This window comes from Acomys russatus, chromosome 19 (assembly GCF_903995435.1).
Source record: "Acomys russatus chromosome 19, mAcoRus1.1, whole genome shotgun sequence".
In the NCBI taxonomy this organism is placed as follows: Eukaryota; Metazoa; Chordata; class Mammalia; order Rodentia; family Muridae; genus Acomys; species Acomys russatus.
Genome location: NC_067155.1, coordinates 53,571,698 through 53,595,502, shown reverse-complemented (window position 1 = coordinate 53,595,502; position 23,805 = coordinate 53,571,698). Strand labels below are relative to the sequence as shown.

The 23,805-nt window shown below is 49.8% G+C and overlaps 1 protein-coding gene across 4 annotated transcripts in view; it reads right to left on the bottom strand.

Moving 5' to 3' along the window:
- The window catches only part of Camkk2 (calcium/calmodulin dependent protein kinase kinase 2), a 43,502-nt gene extending 22,797 nt beyond the window's left edge, over window positions 1–20,705 (bottom strand). For all 4 annotated transcript variants that reach the window (XM_051161527.1, XM_051161529.1, XM_051161528.1 and 1 more), the window contains exons 1-3: window positions 20,580–20,705; window positions 6,820–7,345; window positions 1,007–1,054 (exon numbers count right to left, since the gene is read on the bottom strand). In XM_051161527.1, coding sequence (XP_051017484.1) covers window positions 1,007–1,054; window positions 6,820–7,287 — 516 coding nt within the window. In that variant the 5' untranslated portion in view covers window positions 7,288–7,345; window positions 20,580–20,705. The remainder of the gene's footprint in view (window positions 1–1,006; window positions 1,055–6,819; window positions 7,346–20,579) is intronic.
- Window positions 20,706–23,805: the final 3,100 nt, after the last annotated feature.

Below are 23,805 nucleotides of genomic sequence, written 5' to 3'. Positions count from 1 at the left end.
TTAAGAAAAAAGAAAAAAGAAAAAAACAAAACAAAACAAAAAAACCCAAGGCTTGAGAAACCTGGGAAGTATGGCCAAAAATAGACTTTATTTCCACCAAAACAGCTTATCACAGACCTCATCATGCCCCCTGGTTGTACCCACGCTGCTTAAGTCATGGAGCCTTACCCCAGAGCTTAACAGTTAGCTTCAGTCCTCACCGCTCCCTATGGTCTTACACTTAGCATACTTTGGCCAGTGATGTCACTAACTTATCTTCAGTTAGCATTTGAGGTTTCTGCCCCTGCAATAACAACTAACAAAAAACAAACCAAAAAACCCAGACGGGGTAAGGGGACCACCATTACTGTGACGGGGGCTATGGCAATACACGACTTCTCTGAAAGGTTTTCTGAACTACAGAAATGCATCTAATTTTAACATTATATTTAAAACAAATAAATGAGAGAAGTTAGTCATGGGGGGCGTACATTTTAGTGCCAGCTCTTGGAAGGTGGAGGCAGGTGGATCTCTGTGAGTCTGAGGCTATCGTGGTCTACCCAGAGAGTAGCCAGGACTACAGAGTGAGGCCCTGTCTCAGAAGGTATTTTTTAAAAGAATGGTTGGTGAGATGGCACACTAGGTAAAATGCTGGCTATACAAGCAAGAAGATATGAGTTCAAATCCCTAACGCTGACATAAAAAGCTGGGTGTGGTGGCACACGCCTACAATTTCGATGCTGGGTGGCGGCGGGCAATAACGGAATAGTTGGGGCTTGCAGGCCAGCTAGCCTTGCAAAATCTGAGAGCTTCAGCCTCAGTGAGAGACAGTGGAGAGGCGCTGAGGAAAGACACTCTACATCAACCGTTAGCCACTCCACACACGACTATTGATGACAAAACCCTTTCAGCCCAGCAGCCTTGCCTCCAAGGGTCCCTCCTCTCCCCAGCACTACTGGTTCCCTCCGGAGTGTCATGGACGTCCCTGGTCAAGGTACAAAGGCAGCCCAGCTCCTGGGACATTTACCTTTCCAATTTCATCCTTCAGCGTGTACTGATTCAGCTGCACACAGTCCTGGAAAGCAGAGGAGATGAATCTCACTGGAGCAATAGACACATATGGCACACACTGAGTGCATACGTGCAAGGAGGGCAGAAGGGAGGCTGAGGCAGGAGAAGGCAGACTTCAAGGCCAACACTGGCTACTTCGAAAGCTTGACAGTGACCTGAGATACAGAAGACGGTTTACCAAAACAGCGATGCCTACTAAAGGAACATCTCCACTTCCCCGCCCCTCCCCCAAAGAGTCCACATTGGGACAGGAAGATGGCTCAGGTAGTGGGAGTGTCTGCCACACAGCATGAGGACCTTAGTGCAATCGTGAGAACCTACATGGAAAGGCAGGTATACTGATGCACACCTGTAGTCCCGGCACTGGGGAGGCGGAGACAGGAAGATCCCTGGGCCTCACTGGACAGCCAGTCTAATCAACAAAATCTAGGTCCCAGGGAGAGATTGCTTTTATGAAAACAAGACAGCTCTCATCTATAACTTCATGGCAAGCTGATCTCTGCTTTCCACATGCACTCACACCACTGCACATATGAACATATATACACGCACCAACACACAAAGAATATACATATTAATTTATTATTGTGGGGGTACTAGGCATCAAACGCAGGGCCTTGAACACACTAGACAAACATTCTACCTCTAAGCTGCACCCCCAGCCTGTCCGGAGCTACATGGCTGAAGCCCTGTGCCAGAGAAAAAGAGAAAGAGAGATAGCATTCAAAAATAGTTTGCCTGCACTGAGGAGGTGGAGTTTAAAATCATCCTCTAAGCTGGGTGGTGGTGGCGCACGCCTTTAAACCCAGCACTTGGGAAACAGAGGCAGATGGATTGCTGTGAGTTCGAGGCCAACCTGATCTACAAAGCAAGTTCAGGACAGTCAAGGCTACACAGAAAAACCTTGTCTCAAAAAACCAAACCAAACAAACAAACAAAAAATCATCCTCTGCTACCAGGTGAGCCTAGGCTAAATGAGACCCTGCCACCAAAGAAAAAAAAAGTTTGCCTGAGCTGAAGCAAACAATTTACATCACACTCACACACACACCACACTCACATACGCACCACACACTCTCTCACACACACACCTCTCTCTCTCTCTCTCTCTCTCTCTCTCTCTCTCTCTCTCACACACACACACACACACACACACACACACACACACACACACCACCAAGGACTGGGATCCACAATACATAAAGACTCGCTAACTCAGTAATAAGTCCAACAGCCCAAATAAAAACTAGGCAATGGAAAAAAAAATGGGCAATGGGCAAGGTAAAATTGTAGAGACTGGGCAGGTTGTATTTATGTATTTAGATATATGTATACATGTAACAACAACTAGAGAAGAAGAGGCCACGAGCCAGGTGGTACACGCCTTTAGTCCCAGGACAGGGGAGACAGAGGCCATGAGCCAGGTGGTACACGCCTTTAGTCCCAGGACAGGGGAGACAGAGGCCATGAGCCAGGTGGTACACGCCTTTAGTCCCAGGACAGGGAGACAGAGCAGCCTGGTCTACAGAGTGAGTTGTTCCGGGCCAGCCAAAGCTATACAAAGAAACTCTGCTCAAAAAAGAAAGAAGGAAAAGGAAGAAAGGAAGGAAGGAAGCAAGGAGGAAGGAAGGAAGGAAGGAAGAAGGAAGGAAGGAAGAAGGAAGGAAGGAAGAAGGAAGGAAGGAAGGCAGGAAGAAGGAAGGAAGGAAGAAGGAAGGAAGGAAGAAGGAAGGAAGAAGGAAGGAAGAAGGAAGGAAGGAAGGAAGAAGGAAGAAGGAGAAGGAAGAAGGAAAGGAAGGAAGGAAGGAAGGAAGGAAGAAGAAGGAAGGAAGAAAGGAGGAAGGAAAAGGAGGAAGAAGGAAGGAGGAAGGAAGAAGGAAGGAAGGAAGGAAGAAGGAAAGAAGGAAGAAAAGGAAGGAAGGAAGGAAGAAGGAAGGAAGGAAGAAGGAAGGAAGGAAGGAAGAAGGAAGAAGGAAGGAAGAAGGAAGGAAGAAGGAAGGAAGAAGGAAGGAAGGCAGGTCAAGAGTGGAAGGAGAGCAAGGTGAGTGGGTGGTGCATGGAAGGGTAACAGGGGGGAGAGGGAAGGGGAAATGATATAAATTCAAAATATAAAATATTGTTAAAAGCAAGCAACAGATCTGAACACAAGTTTCTTTAAAGAATATGGATAAATGGTCAATAAGGATCAAGAGTTACTAGGCGTGGTGGCGCACACCTCCGATCCCAGCACTCGGGAAGCAGAGGCAGGTGGACCGCTCTAAGTTTGAGGCCAGCATGGTCTACAAAGAGAGTTCCAGGACAGCCAGGACTATTACACAGAGAAACCCTGTCTAGAAAAAAACAACAACAGAAAGGATAAAGAGCCACTGAATAAATATGTATGAAAGCCACATCAGAGCAGCTAATAAAAGACAGGTGACCAGGTCAAGTGCTGGGAAGAGTGCAGAGGGCACAGCCTGCCAAAACAGAAAGCAGGCAGCTGAGCAGTCTCCCTGAAAACAAGCAAGCTCGCCTGCTTGCACGCTTGTGCTCGCTCTCTCCTCTCCTCTCTTCTCTTCCCTCTCTCAAACTCACGGTCTCATAAATTCCAGACTAGCCTCAAACCTGCTATTAAGAGCCAGGGTGTTGTGGGGCACATCTGTAACCCCAGCACTCAGGAGGCAGAAGCATGAGGATCTCTGTAAGTTCAAGGCCAGCCTGGTCTACACAGTGACTTCCATGACAGCCAAGGCTACACAGATACATAGACCCTGTCTCAAAAAATAAAAAAATAAAATAAAAAAGTACAAATAGCCTTGCACAGTGGACAATGCTTAGCCCAAAAATCAGGGGTTACTAAACGGAAATCTTAGTACTGCCTTCCTACAAATTACATGTCAGAGATGGCCCAGAGGCCCCCAAGACAACACAGGCTATTTCCGCTGCTCTTGGTTGCCCAATATGAGCCAACAATAAAACTACTGAAAGACACAACATACCTTGGCAGAAAACATCGAGAAACCAAGCTATAACTTCCTCTCTGCTGGCTAATCCTCAGAGTGCCTGTAGGTGCCATGCAGGACACTGGGGGAGAAACGTCATCCATGGGATCACCCAGAAGCAAACTCTGCATGCTGTAATACTGACCTGTTGGCCAAGGTATGCCCATTGATACAACAGTGGCACAAACTCTACGAGGGAAACCCACGCTTTCTGACTGGATTTGAGGCCTGCTCCACAAGAGGGAATTTATGTGTGGCATTGTAAAGCTAGCTGATAGCTCACAGCTGTGGGAACCCACTACTGCTGTGTTGCTGAGTGACACATTGTCAAACTATGTTCTAGCGGCTTATTCCCATAGGTTAGAGCTGCTCTCAGCCTTGGTCAGAGAAGCTTCTCTCTGCAGTGGGCAGTAGTTCATACAGAGGCTCATACTGGTCAGAGTGCTGTGAATAAGAGACTGTTAAGGATTCAGCCCTAAGTAGAACCTGTATCCCCCCCCCTCTCCACCAAGGCTCAGAGAATATCTCAAAAGGGGACAGAAAACAGTGTAAGAGCCAGAGGGAAGGAGGAGGACTTAAGATGCTGTCTTTAGGACAGGATACGGCCACTGTACTCATGAACTCACTGCAGCCATAGTTGCCTGCACAAGATCAATCAATCCAACAAGGTCAGTCAATATTCCAAAAGGTGGCACTAACTGGACTTAATGGTTACCTCCCCCAGAGGGGGCGGGAATGAAGGGATGGGGGCAGGAGCTAGAATGTATGGAAGAAGTGGGAGAGGACAGGAGTTGAGGCAGATATGATTAAAACACAACATTGACGTGTATGAAACTGTCAAAGAATAAATAAAAGGTACCGTGTTAGAAAAGCCTGCTACTTGGCTGAGGGTGAGCTTGAACTGCTGATCCTTTGGCCTAATCTGCTGGGGTTTCAGGAGTGCATCACCGTGAGGTTGCTAGGGGTTGAACTCCGAGCTCTGTGCGTGTTAAGCAAGCACCGTACCAACTGGGCTGAACCTGTGCTACAGCCCACCAGCTGTTTCTTAGCATATACATTCCATAGGACCCACCATTCTGCTTCTAGGATTACCCAAGAGAAATGAAAATGATTCAGTATAAAAAGGAACCAACGCCAGGCGGTGGTGGCGCACGCCTTTAAATCCCAGCACTCGGAGGCAGAGGCAGCCGGATCTCTGTGAGTTCGAGGCGAGCCTGGTCTACAAAAGGAGTCCAGGACAGCCAAGGCTGCACAGAGAAACCCTGTCTGGAAAAACAAAAAAACAAAACAAAAAAACAAAAAACAAAAAATAAACAAACAAAACAAAAAATTAAATAATAAGTAAAATAAATCAGCTATAACACGCATGACCCTCAGTGTCTGTGGCGATTGCTTGCAGAATCCCAGAGAGAACAAGCATCAAGAGCTCAAGTCCCTTAGAGAAAATGGCGCAGCACTGTTAGAGCTCAGAACACCAACATTTTGGCACTAAGAGCTTGAGACAGCCCTTTTGGGCTGGAGCTCACTATACAGACCAAGCTGGCCTTGAACTTGTAATGATCCTCCTGTCTCTGCCTCCTCAGTTCTAGAATTACAGGTGTGCCCCATCATTCCCAGTTCTCTTCCCCCATTTCTTTTTTCTTTTTTTTTTAAATGTGCTTTAGTGTCAAAGTATCAGGTCCCTTGGAACTGGAGTTACAGACAGCTATGAGCTGGCATGTGGATGCTGGGAATTGAACCCGGGTACTTTAGAAGAGCAGACTGTGTTCTTCTCCTCTGAGCCATCTCTCTAGCCCCTTCCCCCATTTCTTAACTGTTATTTTATCTGTGTGTGTGTGTGTGTGTGTGTGTGTGTGTGTGTGTGTGTGTCTGTATGTCTGTGGAAGATGTCCCCACAAGTCAGAAATGGCACCAGATCCTCTGGAGTTGGAGTTAAAGGTGGTTGTAGGCCTCCACGTCGGTGCCAGAACTAGAACTCAGGTCCTGTGCAGGAGCAGCCATCGTTTTCCCACTGAGCCCCTCTCCCGCTCCCCTCACACACACACTTTAAATCATTTCCAGCTACTTCTACATCTGATACAATGTCACAGTTACAGAAGGCATTCTACTCTAGAGCCTAGAGGCAGTAACTACTTAAATTATCATTTAATGACAAGAAAAAAACAGCCTGCGCAGACTCATACAGATGCACTTTTTTTTTCCTTCTGACTATGTTCAAGGTTGACTGGATCTGTAGCTCTCGGGGCCAAGAGTGTATCTATCCAGTGACACGAATAAATCTCAAAACTATTAAGCTGGAGAAGACACTGAGCTAAAAAACGAGCGCACAGGCAATGAACCTGCTTACATAAAATCCCAGAACTTGCAAACTGATCTAAAACGTTATAAAAAGTAGCTCAGAATGCCAGGAGTGGCGGCTCACACCTGCAATCTCAGCGTTCAGGAGGCTGAGGGAGAGAGGGGCGTGGACAGCTCAAAGCCAGGCTGGGCTACACGGTGAGATCCTATCTCAAAGAACTGAAGCAAACTCAGTTCAGAGCTACTAAGAAAGGAGCGCGAAGGAGGGGTGATTGCCCAGCCTGAAAGATGAACCCTCGGTCTTGACTGAGGGGGTGACTACTTTCCCAGGAGGAGTCACAAAGAAAATTGGATGTTTGTGCAGACAAAATGTGAAAGGATGTTTGTTTTGTTTCTTTCGAGACTTCGCCTCAGTCTGTAGCCTCCACTGTCCTTCAACTCACCCTCCCGCCCCCACTTACGGCCATCACGGCCCACTCAGCGCACGAACCTGCAAACCTGTGATGGAGACATGGTGTGACTCCACTGTGGGCCGCCGGGGCATCCGGGGCGAGGACTGGGGAGAGCTGGATGGTGAGTAGGGCAGGGACGGGCAGATGCAGCGTCCATTCATGTCCAGGCCGCTGCTGGATGCTGGTCCACCCTGAGGCCGCTCCTGCAGGGATATCTTTCCGCCAGGAAGCTGGGGCCGTGACTCAGGTTCGGAGGCATCAAGGGGGAGTTCCTGACCATCGGCCTCCAGAGGCTGGTCCCGGGCCAGGCTGAGGTCCACGCCCTGGCCTGGCTCACACTCTGTGACCACGATGAAGGATTCCATGCCCAAGCGGATGCTTAAGGATGAGAGTCCCCGCAGCGCCTCACAGGGCTTCTGGCCTTCCTGGCTGCCACCCCCACTTCCCAGATCATCCTGGGATGCCGGCCGGCTGCTGGTGGGCTGGCTAGAGACACATGATGACATGGTGTGCGTACCAGCTTCATCAGCCAGGCCGGAGCACTTCCATCGGCAGCAGAACTGCCTGCAGAAAAGAGAGGGCAAAGGTCAGCCAGGCAGGGGTAGAGAGGAGTCACTCCTAGGCCAGGCTAGTGTCTGATTTGTGCATGCTTAGCATCCTTAAAACCATCTTCCAGGCTGGGTGTGTTGGCACACGCCTTTAATGCCAGCACTCGGGAGGCAGAGACAGGTGGATCGCTGTGAGTTCGAGGCCAGCCTGGTCTACAAAGTGAGTCCAGGACAGCCAAGGCTACACAGAGAAACCCTGTCTCGAAATAAACCAAAAAAAGAAAAGAAAAAGAAAAAAAAAGAAACTCCTCTTCTTGCATCTTCCACGCTGCACAGACTCCTCCCAATGGACTAGTAAAACGTCATAAGCCATGGAAGTCGTGGGTGGGACCTACAGGGCAGTCTAGGCTATAGATTGAGCCCTTGTCTCAAAACAGTGGTTAAGAGTGACTGCCTTGCAGGTGGATTGCTGTGAGTTTGAGGCCAGATTGGTCTACAAAGTGAGTCTAGGACAGCCAAGGCTACACAGAGAAACCCTGTCTTGGGAGAAAAAAAAAAGAAAAAGAAAAAAAAAAAAAAAAAAACAAGAGTGACTGTCTTACAAGCAGGAGAGCCTGAATTCAAATGCCCAGCGCTACCTAAGAAACCAAGATGGCTGCCCTGTGGACAGTTCCTCAAAAAGTTAAAGACTTTCTATGCAGTGGACCCTAAGACAGCTGAGAGGAGGAGGAGGAGGTCAGCAGATGAACAGAGAAGCATCAAAGGGCCAGAAGCATCAATAGAGGTGACAACACTGATGAAAGCATCAAGCCAAGTACAAGGCCAGTCCCAAGAGGTCCTGCACCACATAATTCCATGGAAATTTCATTTCCATACTAGGCAAATCTAGGGAGACAGGATTAGTGGTGCCTAGGACTGCAGAACGCTCTGGGGGCAGCACGGTGACTGCTTAATGCGTACAGGGTTTCCTCTTGGTGAAAATGCCTTGGGACTAGACAGACGTGGTGATTTCACAGCCCCGTGTGTGTACCAAATGCAACAAACTGTTGATTTTAAAACGGTTAATCTGCCAGGTGTGGTAGTGCACACCTTTGTTCCCAGCACTGCAGGGACTCCAGTAGGAGGACTCCTGAGTTCCAGATCCATCCTAGTCTACCTAATGAGCACCAGGTAAGCCAGAGGTACACAGTGACACCCTGTCTCAAACGGGAAAAAAAACAAAAACAAAAACAAAAACAAAAAAACAAAATCAGTTAATTAGAGGGGTAGGGGTGTAGCTTGCAGCTTGCTACAAAGTTCCTAACTAGGATTTGAGAAGCCTTTGGTTCTACCCTAGCACTGTGCCTCAGTCAAAAAAAAGTAATGTTATGTCATGTGAACTTGTTTGTTTGTTTTCTTGAGTTTTTGTTTTGTTTTGTTTTGTTTTTAGACAGAGTTTCCCTGTGTAACAGCCTGGCTGTCCTCGAACTCAGAGAGATCCACAGACCTCTGTCTCCCTCTTGCTGGGCTTAAAGGTGTGTGCCACCATGACTAACCACATGTAAACTTTTATATCAGTTCGAGAGAGAAAAAGAGAGAGAAAGGAGATACTGACACACGCCTTCAGGGTTTCAATTCCCACCATCTCTGGGCCAGATTATTAACCTTTGGCTCATGTATTTGACAAATTCTGGTGGACAAATGTCACAGACACTGCCGACTTGAGTAAGCGCGCCCACAAAGTGACAGCGGCTGTGCGCTCAGCAAGGCTCTGGGAAAGCAGTGGGTACTGGCAGAGCTCTGAGAGAATGCAATGGCCTCCTGGGTCAAGCCGGTAGAGGAGGGCCTTGAGAGGACGTGGCAGGAAGTCAGGGCTGCCTGGAGGACCCGGCTGTGGTGCAGAAATGTCCCCTTGCCCTCTCGAAATTGTCCTGTCAGAAATATTTGCAAAACATCTACTATGTCAGCAAGGGGATTGGAGTCCTCCAGTCAGAAAAGCCCTGGCATGTGCCCACAGATGAATACCATTGATAATAAAAAAAAAAAAAAAAAGAGGGGTGAGTTTTCCTTAGTTGGTTGATTTTATTTGTTTTGAGAGAGAGAGAAAGAGTATAAAGTTGGGTAAGTAGGGAGGTGGTGTGGTGAGGACCTGGGAGGGAGGGAAAACACGTGATAAGAAACACACACATAAGCCGGGCGTGGTGGCACACGCCTTTAATCCCAGCACTCGGGAGGCAGAGGCAGGTGGATCGCTGTGAGTTCGAGGCCAGCCTGGTCTACAAAGCGAGTCCAGGACAGCCAAGGCTACACAGAGAGACCCTGTCTCGGGGAGTAGGGGGGTAAAGGTGATAATGACTCATTTTCACTTGATGTGTCATATATATAATTCACACATATATGTATATATAATGCACAAACATATCATTTTTACTTATGTGTAAGTCTGTGTCTATGCCATGGGAGTGCAGGTGTCATGGAGACCAGAGAAGGCATGAGATCTCCTGTAGCCAGGTGGTTGTGAGCCGCCAGACTTGGGGGCTGGGATTTGAACTCAGGTCCTGTGCCAAAGTACAAGGAGCTCTTAACTGCTGAGCCATCATCTTTCCAGCTCCCAAGATGAGTCTCCAGAAGAAAGTAAGCAAGCAGCCATGAGAGGAGTAGATGTGCCACACCTTAGCACAACAGGGGGTGGGGGGGCCATCATTATCTGCGCTCCTGCCTTGGCTTCCCTGTGGATGGACCACTCTACCCAAGGTCCACACTCTGTGCAGCCTGGCTGCTGTCACTTTACAGAGCATCTTTCTTGTGATCCTCATCTTGCAAGAGTACCCTGGAGTGCATGGCTCGAGCTTACCCTCTGTCTAGGTGCCTTACACTCTCTCTGCCTCTGTTTCCTCAGCTGTGAGATGGACACCTTTGGGACAGTCACGGGGAACAACTGAGCCATACACTTAGAGTAAGTGACTTGAGGGCTAAAAAGCTGTTCTTTCAACACAATGCCTACCAACGGTGGGGCTGTGTTCCAGAATGTTCCCGAGTGACTACAACCCTACTGAGTCCACCTGCTCTTCCACGTATCTCACAGCCCTGGCACAGGCACCCGCAGGGCAGGCGACCCGTCCTTCATCTCAGAGCCACTTCTGTTAGGGCTACAAGTGTTCCTGAAAAGAAAACCAGACTTGGCAGTGCCTGCAAAAGTCAATGGAGGTTTTTTTTTTTTTTTTTTTTCTCCTTGCCAACAGAAAAACAATTGCTTATCGATCTCTACTGCAGGCCAAGGACACTAAGCCGTCCACCCCCAACAAAGCTGCTTTTAATCAAGTCTCCTTGGCCAGCTGGTGTCTGGCCCGGGCCTCCCTCGCCACTGCCTCTGACGCAGACTTGGCCTTCAAGGTCTGAAGGAAGGAGGGGAATAGAAGCACTCAGACCAGGCAGCCCTAGCCTGGGTCTAGGGAAAAGATAAACAAAGACCAGGAGGGCTACAGGGAAGGGTCTGCCCCGTCCTCACAGTCTAAGCCAGTACTCTGAACTGTTTACGGGTCAGGGACCCTGCAGGAATTTAATGATGCTACGAACACTTTCTCTAGCAGAAAATTAAACATAAAGACAACAGTTTAATATAAAAGACTGTACTGAAACTGCTCTAAGCCCAGCAGGCACCAGGCGCCCAGTAACTCTGCTTGGTTGTGTAATTCCCCCAGGACAAGGCCTCTTGCAAAGAGGGGCAGGGACTGGAACACAGGATCGACAAGGATCCTCCCACAAAGCTGCTTGGGTTTGACAAAATGCCAGCAGTCCTGGCCTAGCCTTCCCCAGGAATCACAAGTACTGCCCCGCCCAGAAGGCCCCCCTCACCCCAGGGCACCCAGTGGAGCCTCCAGACCCTTCCTGGAGCAGATGGAGCTGGTCCCCAGGCAGGATGAGAGGAACATTCCTTCCTCTGCCAGGAAGCCAAGTGGCACAGGCCTCCAAGAAACGCCTGGCCATTTCCATTTCCTGGGGGCCATTTCCAGCCAGCAACAGCCACCTGCCAAATGCTGAGCGGAGCTGAGCCACCACCCGGGCTGTGATATGACATGTCAGTGAGTGAGTGAGCCTCAAAAAAAGATCAGAGACACCTTCCTCGGGGTCCTTCAGGGTCCTCAAAGGCCCTCTTCCCTGGCACTCCAGGATCAAGAAAAAAATAAAAACTAAAGGCCCAAATCAGCTCCATGGATCCTGCCAAGACCAGGAATGATAAGATCGTGAAGTCAGGAAAGGACTAAGACAGCCACATACTCTCTTACCTGTGGAAACCGAGGCCCGAGGCCCTAGAGGAAATTCACTCATTCATTTGTTCTTTGAACAAGCAAACAGTCCATACAGTGCTTACGGCCCATGTAGGAAGTCCTGGGTTCAATCCCCAGCACAACATGAACCAGGCACAATGGTGCACATCTGTAACACTACAGAGGCAGAAGCACATAAGTTCAAGGTCTCAGGGTCATCCTCTGCTACATAGCGAATTTAAGGCCAGCCTGGGCTATGCAGTGAGAGCATGTCTTTATAAAAAAGAAAAGAAAAGAAAAGAAAAAGAAAGAACCAAATGGTCAAAGGAAAACTCCAAATGACTGTGGAGGAGCTACCATGTGGTTTCTGTATCAAGGGACCAACACGCTCACAAAACACTTAAAAGGAGAGGCCCCCATGCAATAACACAACCAGGGAGACAGACACAAGGGGACAGGAAGGAGGCAGCTGGCAATGAAGAAGGAAGCTGGGGGTGGGGAGGGGGGACCCTAGGAAATATTTTCCTTTTTTTTTTTCCAAGTCAGGGTTTCTCTGTGTAACCCTGGCTATCCTGGACTCGAATCGTAGACCAAGCCGGCCTCGAACTCACAGGGATCCACCTGCCTCTGCCTCCTGAGTGCTGGGACTAAAGGCGTGTGTCACAATGCCTGGCTCTATTTTCCTTTTCTTTTTAAGAAAAAAAAAAAGTTTGAGACAGAGCCTCACTATGTGGCACAGGATAGCTCTGTGATCCTCTTGCCTCAGCCTCCTGAGTATTAGGATTATAGGAGTGTGTCACCACAGCTGGCCAAGCAACCAAAACAAGAAGGGGACTAGGGAAACAGCTCTCTCAGTACAACGCCTGCAGTGAATGTGCAAGCATGAAGACCTCCATAGCGTCCTCATAAAAAGGCCAGGTGTGACTGCAACCTGGTGAGCCGGCGAGAGACCTTGTCTCAAACAATAAAGGTAAAGAGCAACTGAGAAAGACACCTCTAGCCCGTGGTGGCGGCGGCGCCGCCGCACACCTTTAATCTCTTTGCTTGGGAGGCAGAGGCAGGCGAATCACTGTGAGTTCGAGGCCAGCCTGGTCTACAGAGCGAGTTCAGGACAGCCAAGACAACACAGAGGAAACCCTGTCTTGAAACTGAAAACCTAAAATGTATAGACACAGCCTTGCAAAGGTCACCAACTGTGTCCCAAGTAAAGTACAGGCTGGGTCAAAATCCTAACAAAGCGGCCCCTACAGGCCATGGGGCCACCTTTCTGGGAACTCAATCTCTATGAAGGGAGACCCAAGGCAGCAGCCTCCAACTGTACCACGAACTCAGCACAGTGGCGTGACTTAACTAACTGGAGAGAGGTTTTGAACTCACCACTGAATTCGCAGGCCTACAACTGTCTGGAACACAGCTGGCATTCAACGGATGTAAGCTGAAGGTTGTACATTTCAAACAAGGCCAGCCGGAAGGTCGGAAGCTGTTTTCAGTCAGGCTAGAGGCTGCATTCCTTTAGTCTGAGAACGGCAGCCTGGTCTATGTCTGGGAACACCTCCTTCCTCTATGTGAGGGAGGCATCCCTGTGGAACCCACCCCATCACCAGTTTCAGGTCTATGACTCAAAATCGCCCAACTGGGCATCAGCTGCTACGGTCAAGTGATGGATTCAAGAGAACGTATGTGACCCAACTCAGTCTAATGGGTCTTACTCTGAGATTTTTTTTTTTCCAACCGTTAAAAGCAGTGTGGGTTCTTTCTGTTGAGGTTAGTGCTGTGAGAACCCTGCCTTAGAATGAGGTCAACCGGGAGTGAAGACAGTGGATGGAAAACTGATTTGGCACCCTGATCCACCCATGCCTGGAGCCTATATACCCCAATTCTTTCAACGCCCTGAGCCAATAGCGCCCACAAGCAACAAAGAACTGATAGACAAAAAAGCATCTCTACTAAGCTCAGCTCCTTACATCTGAGGGTTCCCATGCAGGCCAAACAGCTAGACAGCTGTCAATCCCCGAATAATCCAGGCAGCCTTCATCTTGATGGTGAGCTGGAAAGCAACACCTACAAAGTCAATGTTGTGTTTGTTTATCTTAGAGAGAACAAACAAGTGACAAGTGACAGAGAAGACTTGATGGGCAGGCTAACTGGAAGAAACACTGCCTGTTCAGGAGGCTCATCCCTGTGGCAGCAGGTGTAATCGCTACAGCTGTGGCAGCAGTTGTAATCCCTGCAGCTGTGGTATCAGTTGTAATAGCTGCAGCTGTGGCAACAGTTGAAATAGCTGCAGCTGTGGCAACAGTTGTAATCCCTACAGCTGTGGCAACAGTTGTAATCCCTACAGCTGTGGCAGCAGTTGTAATCCCTGCAGCTGTGGCAACAGTTGAAATAGCTGCAGCTGTGGCAGCAGTTGTAATCCCTACAGCTGTGGTATCAGTTGTAATAGCTGCAGCTGTGGCAACAGTTGTAATCCCTACAGCTGTGGTAACAGTTGAAATAGCTGCAGCTGTGGCAGCAGTTGTAATCCCTACAGCTGTGGCAACAGTTGAAATAGCTGCAGCTGTGGCAGCAGTTGTAATCCCTACAGCTGTGGTATCAGTTGTAATAGCTGCAGCTGTGGCAACAGTTGTAATCCCTACAGCTGTGGTAACAGTTGAAATAGCTGCAGCTGTGGCAGCAGTTGTAATCCCTGCAGCTGTGGCAACAGTTGAAATAGCTGCAGCTGTGGCAGCAGTTGTAATCCCTACAGCTGTGGTATCAGTTGTAATAGCTGCAGCTGTGGCAACAGTTGTAATCCCTACAGCTGTGGTAACAGTTGAAATAGCTGCAGCTGTGGCAGCAGTTGTAATCCCTACAGCTGTGGCAGCAGTTGAAATAGCTGCAGCTGTGGCAGCAGTTGTAATCCCTGCAGCTGTGGTATCAGTTGTAATAGCTGCAGCTGTAGCAGCAGTTGAAATAGCTGCAGCTGTGGTATCAGTTGTAATAGCTGCAGCTGTGGCAGCAGTTGTAATCCCTACAGCTGTGGTATCAGTTGTAATCCCTGCAGCTGTGGCAACAGTTGAAATAGCTGCAGCTGTGGCAGCAGTTGTAATCCCTGCAGCTGTGGCAGCAGTTGTAACCCTACAGCTGTGACAATAGTTCTAATCCCTACAGCTGTGGCAGCAGTTGTAACCCCTACAGCTGTGACAATAGTTCTAATCCCTGCAGCTGTGGCAGCAGTTGAGACTAGCTGTCTTGGCTGCTTGGCATCATGCTAAGCCTACATCAACTCATCAGCTGTCGTGGTAGGTAACCTTATTACCCCTTACTTCTCTAGTGAGGAAACTGAGGCCAAGAAAGTCTGAGTTAGTTGCCTGCGATTACACAGCCAGGGAACTTTGGGGAGGGCACAGGCGTGGATGCACAGTAAGTAAAAGCCAAGAAAAGGGTTACACAAGTAGAAGGCCAAACTCCCTCACTGTGGGCTGGAGAGACAGATGGTTCAGTGGTTAAGAGCACTGGCTGCGCCTGCAGAGGGCCCCCTGGGCAGCGCACAACTGCCCATAACTCCAGCTCCAGGGGGTCTCACATTCTCTTCTGGCTTTGTGGACACTGGCATACAGATGGTGATTATTCACACAAACACACATAAATTTACAAATAAAAATTAAAACTACTTGATTGGCTTTAACAGATACGGCATACTTTTTTGTTTGTTTACTTGTTTGTTGTTTTGGTCTTTTTGTTTTTTTATTTTTATTTTATTTTATTTATTACATATACACACAAGAAGAGGGCATCAGATCACATTGTAGATGGTTGTGAGCCACCGTGTGGTTGCTGGGAATTGAACTCAGGACCTCTGGAAGAACAGACAGTGCTCTTAACGTCTGAGCCATCTCTCCAGCCCTGTTTTGGTCTTTTTGAAACTAGGTTTCTCAGTGTAGCCAACTTGCTCTGTAAACCAGGCTGGCCTCAAACTCAGAGATCCACCTGCCTCTGCCTACTGAGTGCTGAGATTAAAAGTATGCTACACCATGATTGCCTCAAATTTGAAATTTTGTTTGTTTTTTGGGTTTGGAGGCAGGACTTCTCTGTGTAGCCTTGGCTGATCCTGACAAATTTGAATCTCTAATCTCACCATGCTAACTAAACTCTTTCTGTCTTCTCTCCTAGCTTTAATGGAATGCATCATTTGCTACAAAATTAGAAGAAAAAGAAAGGTGTATATAATTTCATATGCAAACGGACATGTTGTAAGAGCTTTACACTGCCCGCTGTTCCAGCAATCAATGTGGCAATCAATGGGGGGTGGGGGCGGGGGGAGTGTGAAGATGCTAAAAGCCAGGGTGAGACAAGGCAGGCCAGCAGGCTTGTGGCTGGGCAGGGGCTAGAGCCAAAGGTCCAGAGCAGCCCAGGGCCCAAGACCCTGAGTGACCAACGAGTTTCTGAGTCATTGTTGGCTGCTGTTGAGAGCTGAAGGGCCACATATATCACTGAGGTAACAGGACAACCCTGTCTGTAGTCATGCTTTGAAGGCCTTGAAGATACAGAAAGGGTGAGCAGTTGGGGTGCAGGGTGCGTGTTTCGGGAGGTGGAAGTTGAGGTGTGAAGTAGGCTTACTCCTTCCTTATATTTTTCCAACTGGCTCCCTCCCAGCTGTCCACTGACCCAAAGGAAGAAGCAGAGAAACAAATGGAAGGAATTTTACTTCACAATGAGAAGAGAGAGAGAGAGAGACAGACAGACACACACACACACACACACACACACACACACACACACACACACACACGGGCATCCCTGTCTTGCCCACCTCTCTCTCCCTCATCCCTGCTTGTCTACAGAGTATTTAATCTATCCCTTCCTCTCTAGCCTCAAGTTTATAGCGCAATAAACAGGGACAAGCCCAAAAACCAGGTCTACAGGGCCACCTGTTCTCCCACACCTGGACCCAGAGTAGGAGCAAGGTCTGAGATAAACCTCAAGGTACCCTCTGCCAGCCGCTTTGAAGGCAACATTCCCCGATGTTTAAAAGCACAACAGAGCTAGGCATGGCGGCACACAGATCCCAGTACTAGGGAGGCAGAGGCAGGATGATCTTTCCAATTTCAGACCAGTCTGGGCCACAAAATGAAACAGGGACTGTGTTCTCTGCCCTGCCTTCCCCCTCCCTAACCACTCGCTCCCCCTTTTAGGGTTCCCTAACAGAAGCACTTGGGCAACACCCACCTTGGCCTTCCCACAGCTCTGCCACCAGCACAACCTCTCAGGGCAGAGGGCAGGCAAGATCCTGCCTTCCCTCTCACCCCCACTTCCTGTGGCACCATCCACCTCTCCTTCCCAGGTTGAATTAGCATACTTATCTCTGTAACTGCCATCTCTCAACTATTTACAGCCACCACCGGGATAAAAAGAGGCACCGCAAAAATAGTCCCTCTGCAGTTTTCAGGGGGGTGGGGGGGCGTGCTGTGGAGGATGGAGAGGGGAGGGGGGAAGGGGGCATGCTATGGGGATGGGGCAGAGGGGGGAGGGGGGCACGCTGTGGGGGATGGGGACGGGGGAGGGAGGAAGGGGGGGTGTGCTGTGGGGGCACGACAGAAGCGTCTCATTTTCTTTTTCTCCCTTTCCAAATGGGAGATGTATCCTAGAATACAGTTCATCTGTTCCACAGACCTCCCCAGCAGCTCAGAGACTCCCACAGCACCCCTGAGCTCCCTAGAGTACAGCTTCTGTTCCCACCCACCCCCCAAACAAGGGGTTGGAAACTGCAGAGCCAGGCTGAGTAAAGGGCAGCACCCTGTCCAGTTCCTGTCACGCCCAGGGCCTCCCTCCTGCCATCTGAAAAACAAACCAGTCTAAATGAACAAGACCAAACCAAACTTTGGCATTTCTCTGTGCTTAAAATGTTTTATAATTGGAAAAGAAAGAAAGAAGAAAATCAGCTAGGCATGGAAATGTCCGCATGCAAGAGGCAGAGACAGGAAGATCAAAGGCCAAACTGGGCTACATAATGAGACCCTGTCTCCAAGAAAAAGGAAAGGAGAAGCCCTTATACCAGAAACAACACAAATGTCTGTCACTAGATCAATAAACTAAACGTAGTCTGCGCAGACTGTGGAATATTATTCAGCCACGAAAAGGGACGAAGCACAGAAGACACTGAGTGAAGCCATACACAAAGACCATCTATTACAGATGATGCAACTCACGGGAAACATCCTGTGTGAAACAGCACGCTAGCCCTAGGGAAAGCAAATGTGTGGGTGTCCGAGGCTGGAGGGAAGGACACAGGAACAGGGAACGACTGTTTATTAGGTACAAGATTTCCTTTTGAGGTGATGAAAATGCTCTGAAACTAGAGAGCGGGAACAGAAGCACAACACTGGGGGAACTTCACCTCATTTTTTTTTTTTTAAGAGTTGAGGAATGGGGTTGGATGGCAGAGGGCTTGCTGGCAAGGTGCACCAGGCAAGGCCTATCAACTAGCTACATCTCCAGTCCAAGAGTCAATTCGTTTGTTTGTTCGTTCTTCGAGACAGGGTTTCTCTTGTAGCCTTGGCTGCCCTGACTCACTCTGTAGATCCACCTGCCTCTGCCTCCAGAGAGCTGGGATTAAAGGTGTGTGCCACCAGGCCTAAAGGAGAAATGTCTAAACCCCTCAACTTCCGAGGAAGAAGTGTAGGTGTGATTGGAGGCAGCATTGCAACCTGAGAGCTACCTGCATGGAGCCACCTTGGGACTCTCTTGCCCACTCGTTCAAGGACTCTAGAAAGAGAAATATGAAACAGCTTCTGTCCAAATGCCCAGGATGGCGGGAAGGGACAAGATGCACAGGGCTCTAGAGCCACCGCAAGGAGGCATGTCAAGGAAAAGATCCTGGTAAGGCGAGGGTAACTGGTGGTCTGTGTTAAAGTCTGAGCAGGAAGTCTGCCCGGCCCCAGCCAGCTGTCTCTTCCTAGAGAGAACAGCACTAGCCCCTGTCCACGCCAATCCACAGTCCCTCTGTGGAGCTGCCTTCCATCTACGCCCTCTGATTTCCATCTGGTCCTCGAAGGCTTGGCACAAAAGATACCTCCTCCAGGAAGCCTCTGGGGTTCACTCCCATCAGAACAGATTTCTCCAGAAACGGCGCCCTGCGGCTATCTCTTCACTTCCAGAGCACTTGAGGCTTATGGCATTTCTTAACGCCTCCCTACAGCCATTTAGGGAAGGGACGTTCTTGCAGGACATTTGGCATTCCCTAGCTCCCGTCCACTCAACACCAAGAGTGCTCAGTCTCACTTTGACAAACCAAAAGTCACTCCCACACGGTTCCGAATGCTCACCAGGAGGGTGAGACTGCCTGTGACAACCACCACAGAGTTCTTAGCCCACTAACCACTTGGAGGGAAAGACAAGACTGAGTCCTGACAGGACAGCAGGACCTCTGTGTCCTCATATACTGCCTAGTAAACAGGCCTGGGCTCCCCACAAGGTAAGGGAAACCTTACATTGTCCGACCCTGTCTAAGTTAACTAACCCCCGCTCACCTCCCAGGCCTTTCAATACAGAAAAAAGTGTTAGGAACTGCCATCAACCACAGCGGCCAAAACTACCCCGCCACATAGGATCTGGATAAGATTCAATGAGACAATGCAGACAACATAACGGCATTTGCCACATAGCAAGAACTCAATAAATGTTAACGAGGAGCAGGGAGCGTGGTTCAGTGGTAGAGGCTCTGGGTTCTATCCACACAGCATGGATGAAAAAAGTAACCACGATTATCAAAGGTAGAGAGACTCATCAAATGATGGCTTTGATGAACTGGTTAAGAGCAGCAGAATAGCCAGGCATGGTGGCGCAAGCCTTTAATCCCAGCACTTGGGAGGCAGAGGCAGGTGGATCTCTGCGAGTTCGAGGCCAGCCTGGCCTACAAAGCACGTCCAGGACAGCCAGGGCTGCTACACAGAGAAATCCTCCTGTCTCAAAAAACAAAAAGGAAAAAAAAAAAAAGCAGCAGAATATGTGGAACAGAAGGTGCTTTTGAACACCTATACACAATCCATTCTGTAGGGTGGCTTGGGAACAGTGGCGGCCGCAGCTACTTCTAAAGAACAAAGGAGCAGTGGGTGACACAGAGCAATCCTCCTATCAGTCCTGTGGGGGCAGAATTGGGAGGCGTAAAAGACAGCGTCAATGCCCCCAGGGCACATGAAGTTTCTACTCCAGGACTGAGGGAAGTGACAGAGGAGGCTGGGGAAGGTAAAAGTTACATCCAGGGTAATGAACGCGCGGCATGACCTACCCCCCCCCCACCCCCACCCCCGATCTGGAGGCTGCTTCTCTGGCCATGGCACCTGAGACGTCCTCCAACCCCCAGCTCCATCCCTTTGCAAAGTGCCACCTCTTCATTTCCAAGTGAGAGCAGACCGGGAGGAGGCTGGCAGAACTGTGAAAACACCCCGTTTCCCAAACTGGGCAGCCAGGGGGTGGGGAGAACCCTAGCAAAGACCGGGTAATACCGGGGCACAAGCCCCACGGATGAGCCAGGGGGACCGGGGCATGCACTCCTCTACATGCACCGCGCTGCAGCCGAGGTAAATTTAGGTCAAAAGGATCAAGGCGGCCTCTGAGGACCAGGTGGTCAGAGGGCAGACTCGGGGCTAAGACCCCAGGGCCGAGGTCGCCCAGTGCCCAGCAGCCTGCGGGGGTGGGACGCTCCCGCGCGCTCAGGTTCCGCACCTGTCAAGCGTCAGGGGTGGCCTAGGCCGTCGCAGGGACCGGGGGCCGCCCCGGGCCGCCGACCTCGGTGCGGAACTCCAGGCCCGCCCCTGCCGCCCGAGCCCGAGCCCCGCCCGGTTCCGGAGGCCCAGGGAAAGGGGGCGCAGCCCTCCACGTGGCGGGGCGCGGGGCGGCACACGTGGGGTCCCCTCGAGGCCCGCCTATGGGCTGTGTCTGCGGGCCCGCGCGAGTCCGGGACCCGGAGCCCCAGAGGGGTGGTTGCGTCCCTCCCTCAACCCGGTCCGCCTCGGGCCAGCTCACCTGGGCTCCGCGCCGCCGCCTCCCGCGCTCTGCGCCCCCGGCTCGGCTTGGCTCGGCTCCGCTCGGTCCGGTTCGGCTCTCCGCGGGAGGAGCCGCCCGGGCTTCGGCTCGCGCGCGGCGGCGCCTCGGGCTCCGAGCTGATTGGCCAAGGACCCGGCGTGGAGAGCGCGTGCCCGCCGCAGCCTCGGCCGCGCGCCGGGTCCCGCGGAGACTTAAGTAGCGGCGGGGCGGAGGCGAAGTGGCGGGGGACGGAGGGGGAGGAGGGGAGGTGGCCAGCGGCAGGAAGCGAACCCGGGCCCGCGCAGGGGCGCAGAGGCCCCAAGTTTGTGAGTGGGTCTGGGTTCCTGCCAGCTGTTCCACGCAGCTTTGTTTCTGAGCGCGGAGAAGTTCCCCAAAGGCGATGGGGGAAACCCAGGAGCCAGTCTGGCGGTTCCCTCCCTGGATTTCGGGGCAACGCCCATTATGGGGAAGCCCTTTCCGCAGCCGCCTCCCTACTGACCACTGCTGTAAGCTCGCCCTAAAATGCATCACTCTGAACCGCCCAGTGAAGTTCTAGGTCTCCCCACAAGGCTGGCCAGACACTTCCGCAGCCTTAAGGTTGTTTAAGTCGTCCCAGTTGGGTAACAAGGGAAGGAAAATGGTATTTCAAGGGCTCGCTGACCCGGTGGCCTTGGAGGTGGGGGTCAGTGAACTCAGACTTGGATGTTCACCAGTGGCTGTCGGTCTGTCCCTGCCGGCTGCCAAAAGGGAATCAAAGTTGAGACATCAAGTTCACCAAGGAGTCAAAGCTCTTTGTCAACTGGGCCTGTTTCTAGCCCTCCTTAGTAAAGCATTCCAATATTCCCAGGCTACAGGAGCATTTACAATTTCAAGGACCAGACAAATAACCTCAATGAGCATTCTACTTAGAGCCACCTCCAGTATTGCTCACATGCGCTCACAGTCACTTGCTAGTAACAGCAAGTAGAGCGAGATGTAGTGGAGTACTACACAATAGTTAAAAGGACTGTGTTAGATCTATTTGTACCCACACGAAAAAAAGCACAAAAACGTGTAGAGTGAGAGAGCAAGCTGCAGAATACAGTATCATGCGCAGTCTGTGTGGTGTACTTTTAGCCCCACTCTCGAGTGACTTCCTAGGGAGACGTGAACAAAATGTCTATTCACCCAAAATAGGGCGCCAACAACAGAGCAGAGACACAATTCCGTCCAAGCCCAGCTTGGTGAACCAATGAGTTTATTTTATTGGGTTTACTCATCTCCAGCAGGGATGGTGACTTGCCGAAAGCTTCATAGGTAGAGTGTCTCCTTCCTTTACCTCCCCCTCCTATACGCCCTGGCATCTCCCAGGGCCACGTGCTGTTGGGGGTGGGCACCAGAAGCTGTAATCTGAGGTGAAGGTCTAATGACTCTCCGTGCTCCCTGGTGGAAGGACTGACAATAGCCTGGTTCCTGTGAGGGGTTGGTGCAGAGGCAAGCACAGCTGCTATGATTTCAAAAGGGTAGCAGCACGCTCTGTGATGCCCACACGATGTATGCTTATGGACACATGCTTATGCAAAAGATGTAAAAGTCCTAAGAACTGGTTCATTTTAGATTCATGACAGTCTGACACCAAGAAGCAAGTAGGCAGCTAGAGGGGTAGAGTGCTTGCCTAGCATGTGGGAGGTGCTAGCATGGTATAAAAATAAAGAAACGGGGCTGGAGAGATGGCTCAGTTGTTAAGAGCACCAGCTGCTCTTGAGAGGACCTGAGTTTGATTCCCAGCGCCGAGGGGCGTAACTCCAGTTCTAGGGGATCTGACGCCCTCTCCTGGCCTTCCCAGGTAGTGCATACATGTGGTAAACAGACACACATTTGGGTAAAACACTCCTACACATGAAAATAAAAATAAAGGAAGGTGGGTCAGGTGTGGTGGCACATGCACCTTTAATTCCAGCACTTGAGAGGCAGAGACAGGAGGATCTCCAGGAGTTCAAGGCCAACCTGGTCTACATAAGGACAACCAGGACTATTTAGAGCATGTTTCAAAAAAGACAACAATAATATAAATAAAAGAAGGAAATAAGGAATTAAAGGTAGAGAAGCAGACAGGTAGTGTAGGGAGGTGTTATAATTCTTGTTTCCTCTATAAATGACTGAGAAGCAAATTGCTGACAACAGTAGTAGGTACATGATTCTGTATTTTTCTGTGTTGCATGGCTCCCTCACCACACATCTGTATTAGGGCTAGTTAGTGTGTGTGTGTGCGTGTGTGTTAGGCTTTGGGGTCATAACAATAATGCAAGGGTTGGCAAACTTCTGTAAAAGACCATAAGGTCAACATTTCAGACTCTACCCCATGCTCTCAACAGCGATGACTCAACTCTGCCATTAACCAGCCACAGACAATAATAAATCAATGGGTGTGGCAGTGTCCTAATAAAACTTTATTTATAGGGGGCTGGAGAGATGGCTCAGCACTTGAGAGCACTGACTGCTTTTCCAGAGGTCCTAAGTTTGATTCCAAGCAACCACATGGTGGCTCACAACCATCTATAATGGGTGGAATCCGATTCCCTCTTCTGGTGTGCATGAAGACAAAGTGTTCATATACATAAAATAAATATTTTTAACCTTATTTATAAACGTCAAAGGGCGATTTTCATACAATTTTCCTGTGTGTTGTCATTTAGGAGGCACTCCATGAAGTAGCTTCCCTGAAGTCATTATGCATAAGGACGGGACACTTTGAAGTGATGCAGCTGTTTCAAGGTCACCCATGCTTCTCTAAGTAAGTCCAATAAGCTCACTGGTTCAGGCCATTTAAAAAAAAAAAAAATATATATATATATATATATCCATCCGGGCATGGTGGTGCATGCCTTTAATCTCAGCACTCAGAGGCAGGTGGACTGCTGTGAGTTCGAGGCCAGCCTGGTCTACAAAGTGAGTCTAGGACAGCCAAGACTACACAAAGAAACCCTGTCTCAGGAAAAACAACAACACACACACAGAGAATATATATATATTCTATGAGCAACCCTGCTTTCTTAAGGTAACCAAAATAGACCCTGGTGTTCTTTCTCATCATTTGCTAAGATACACAATTCTGTACGACTATGTCATGTCTTAGTAAGTTGCCTGTGTTTTATTATAACACTGTAGATAACACAGGCAAAAACTCAGTGTAAACGTAAATACCAAAGAAAAGTTAAAAATGCCCATGCATGGGCTGGAAAGCTGT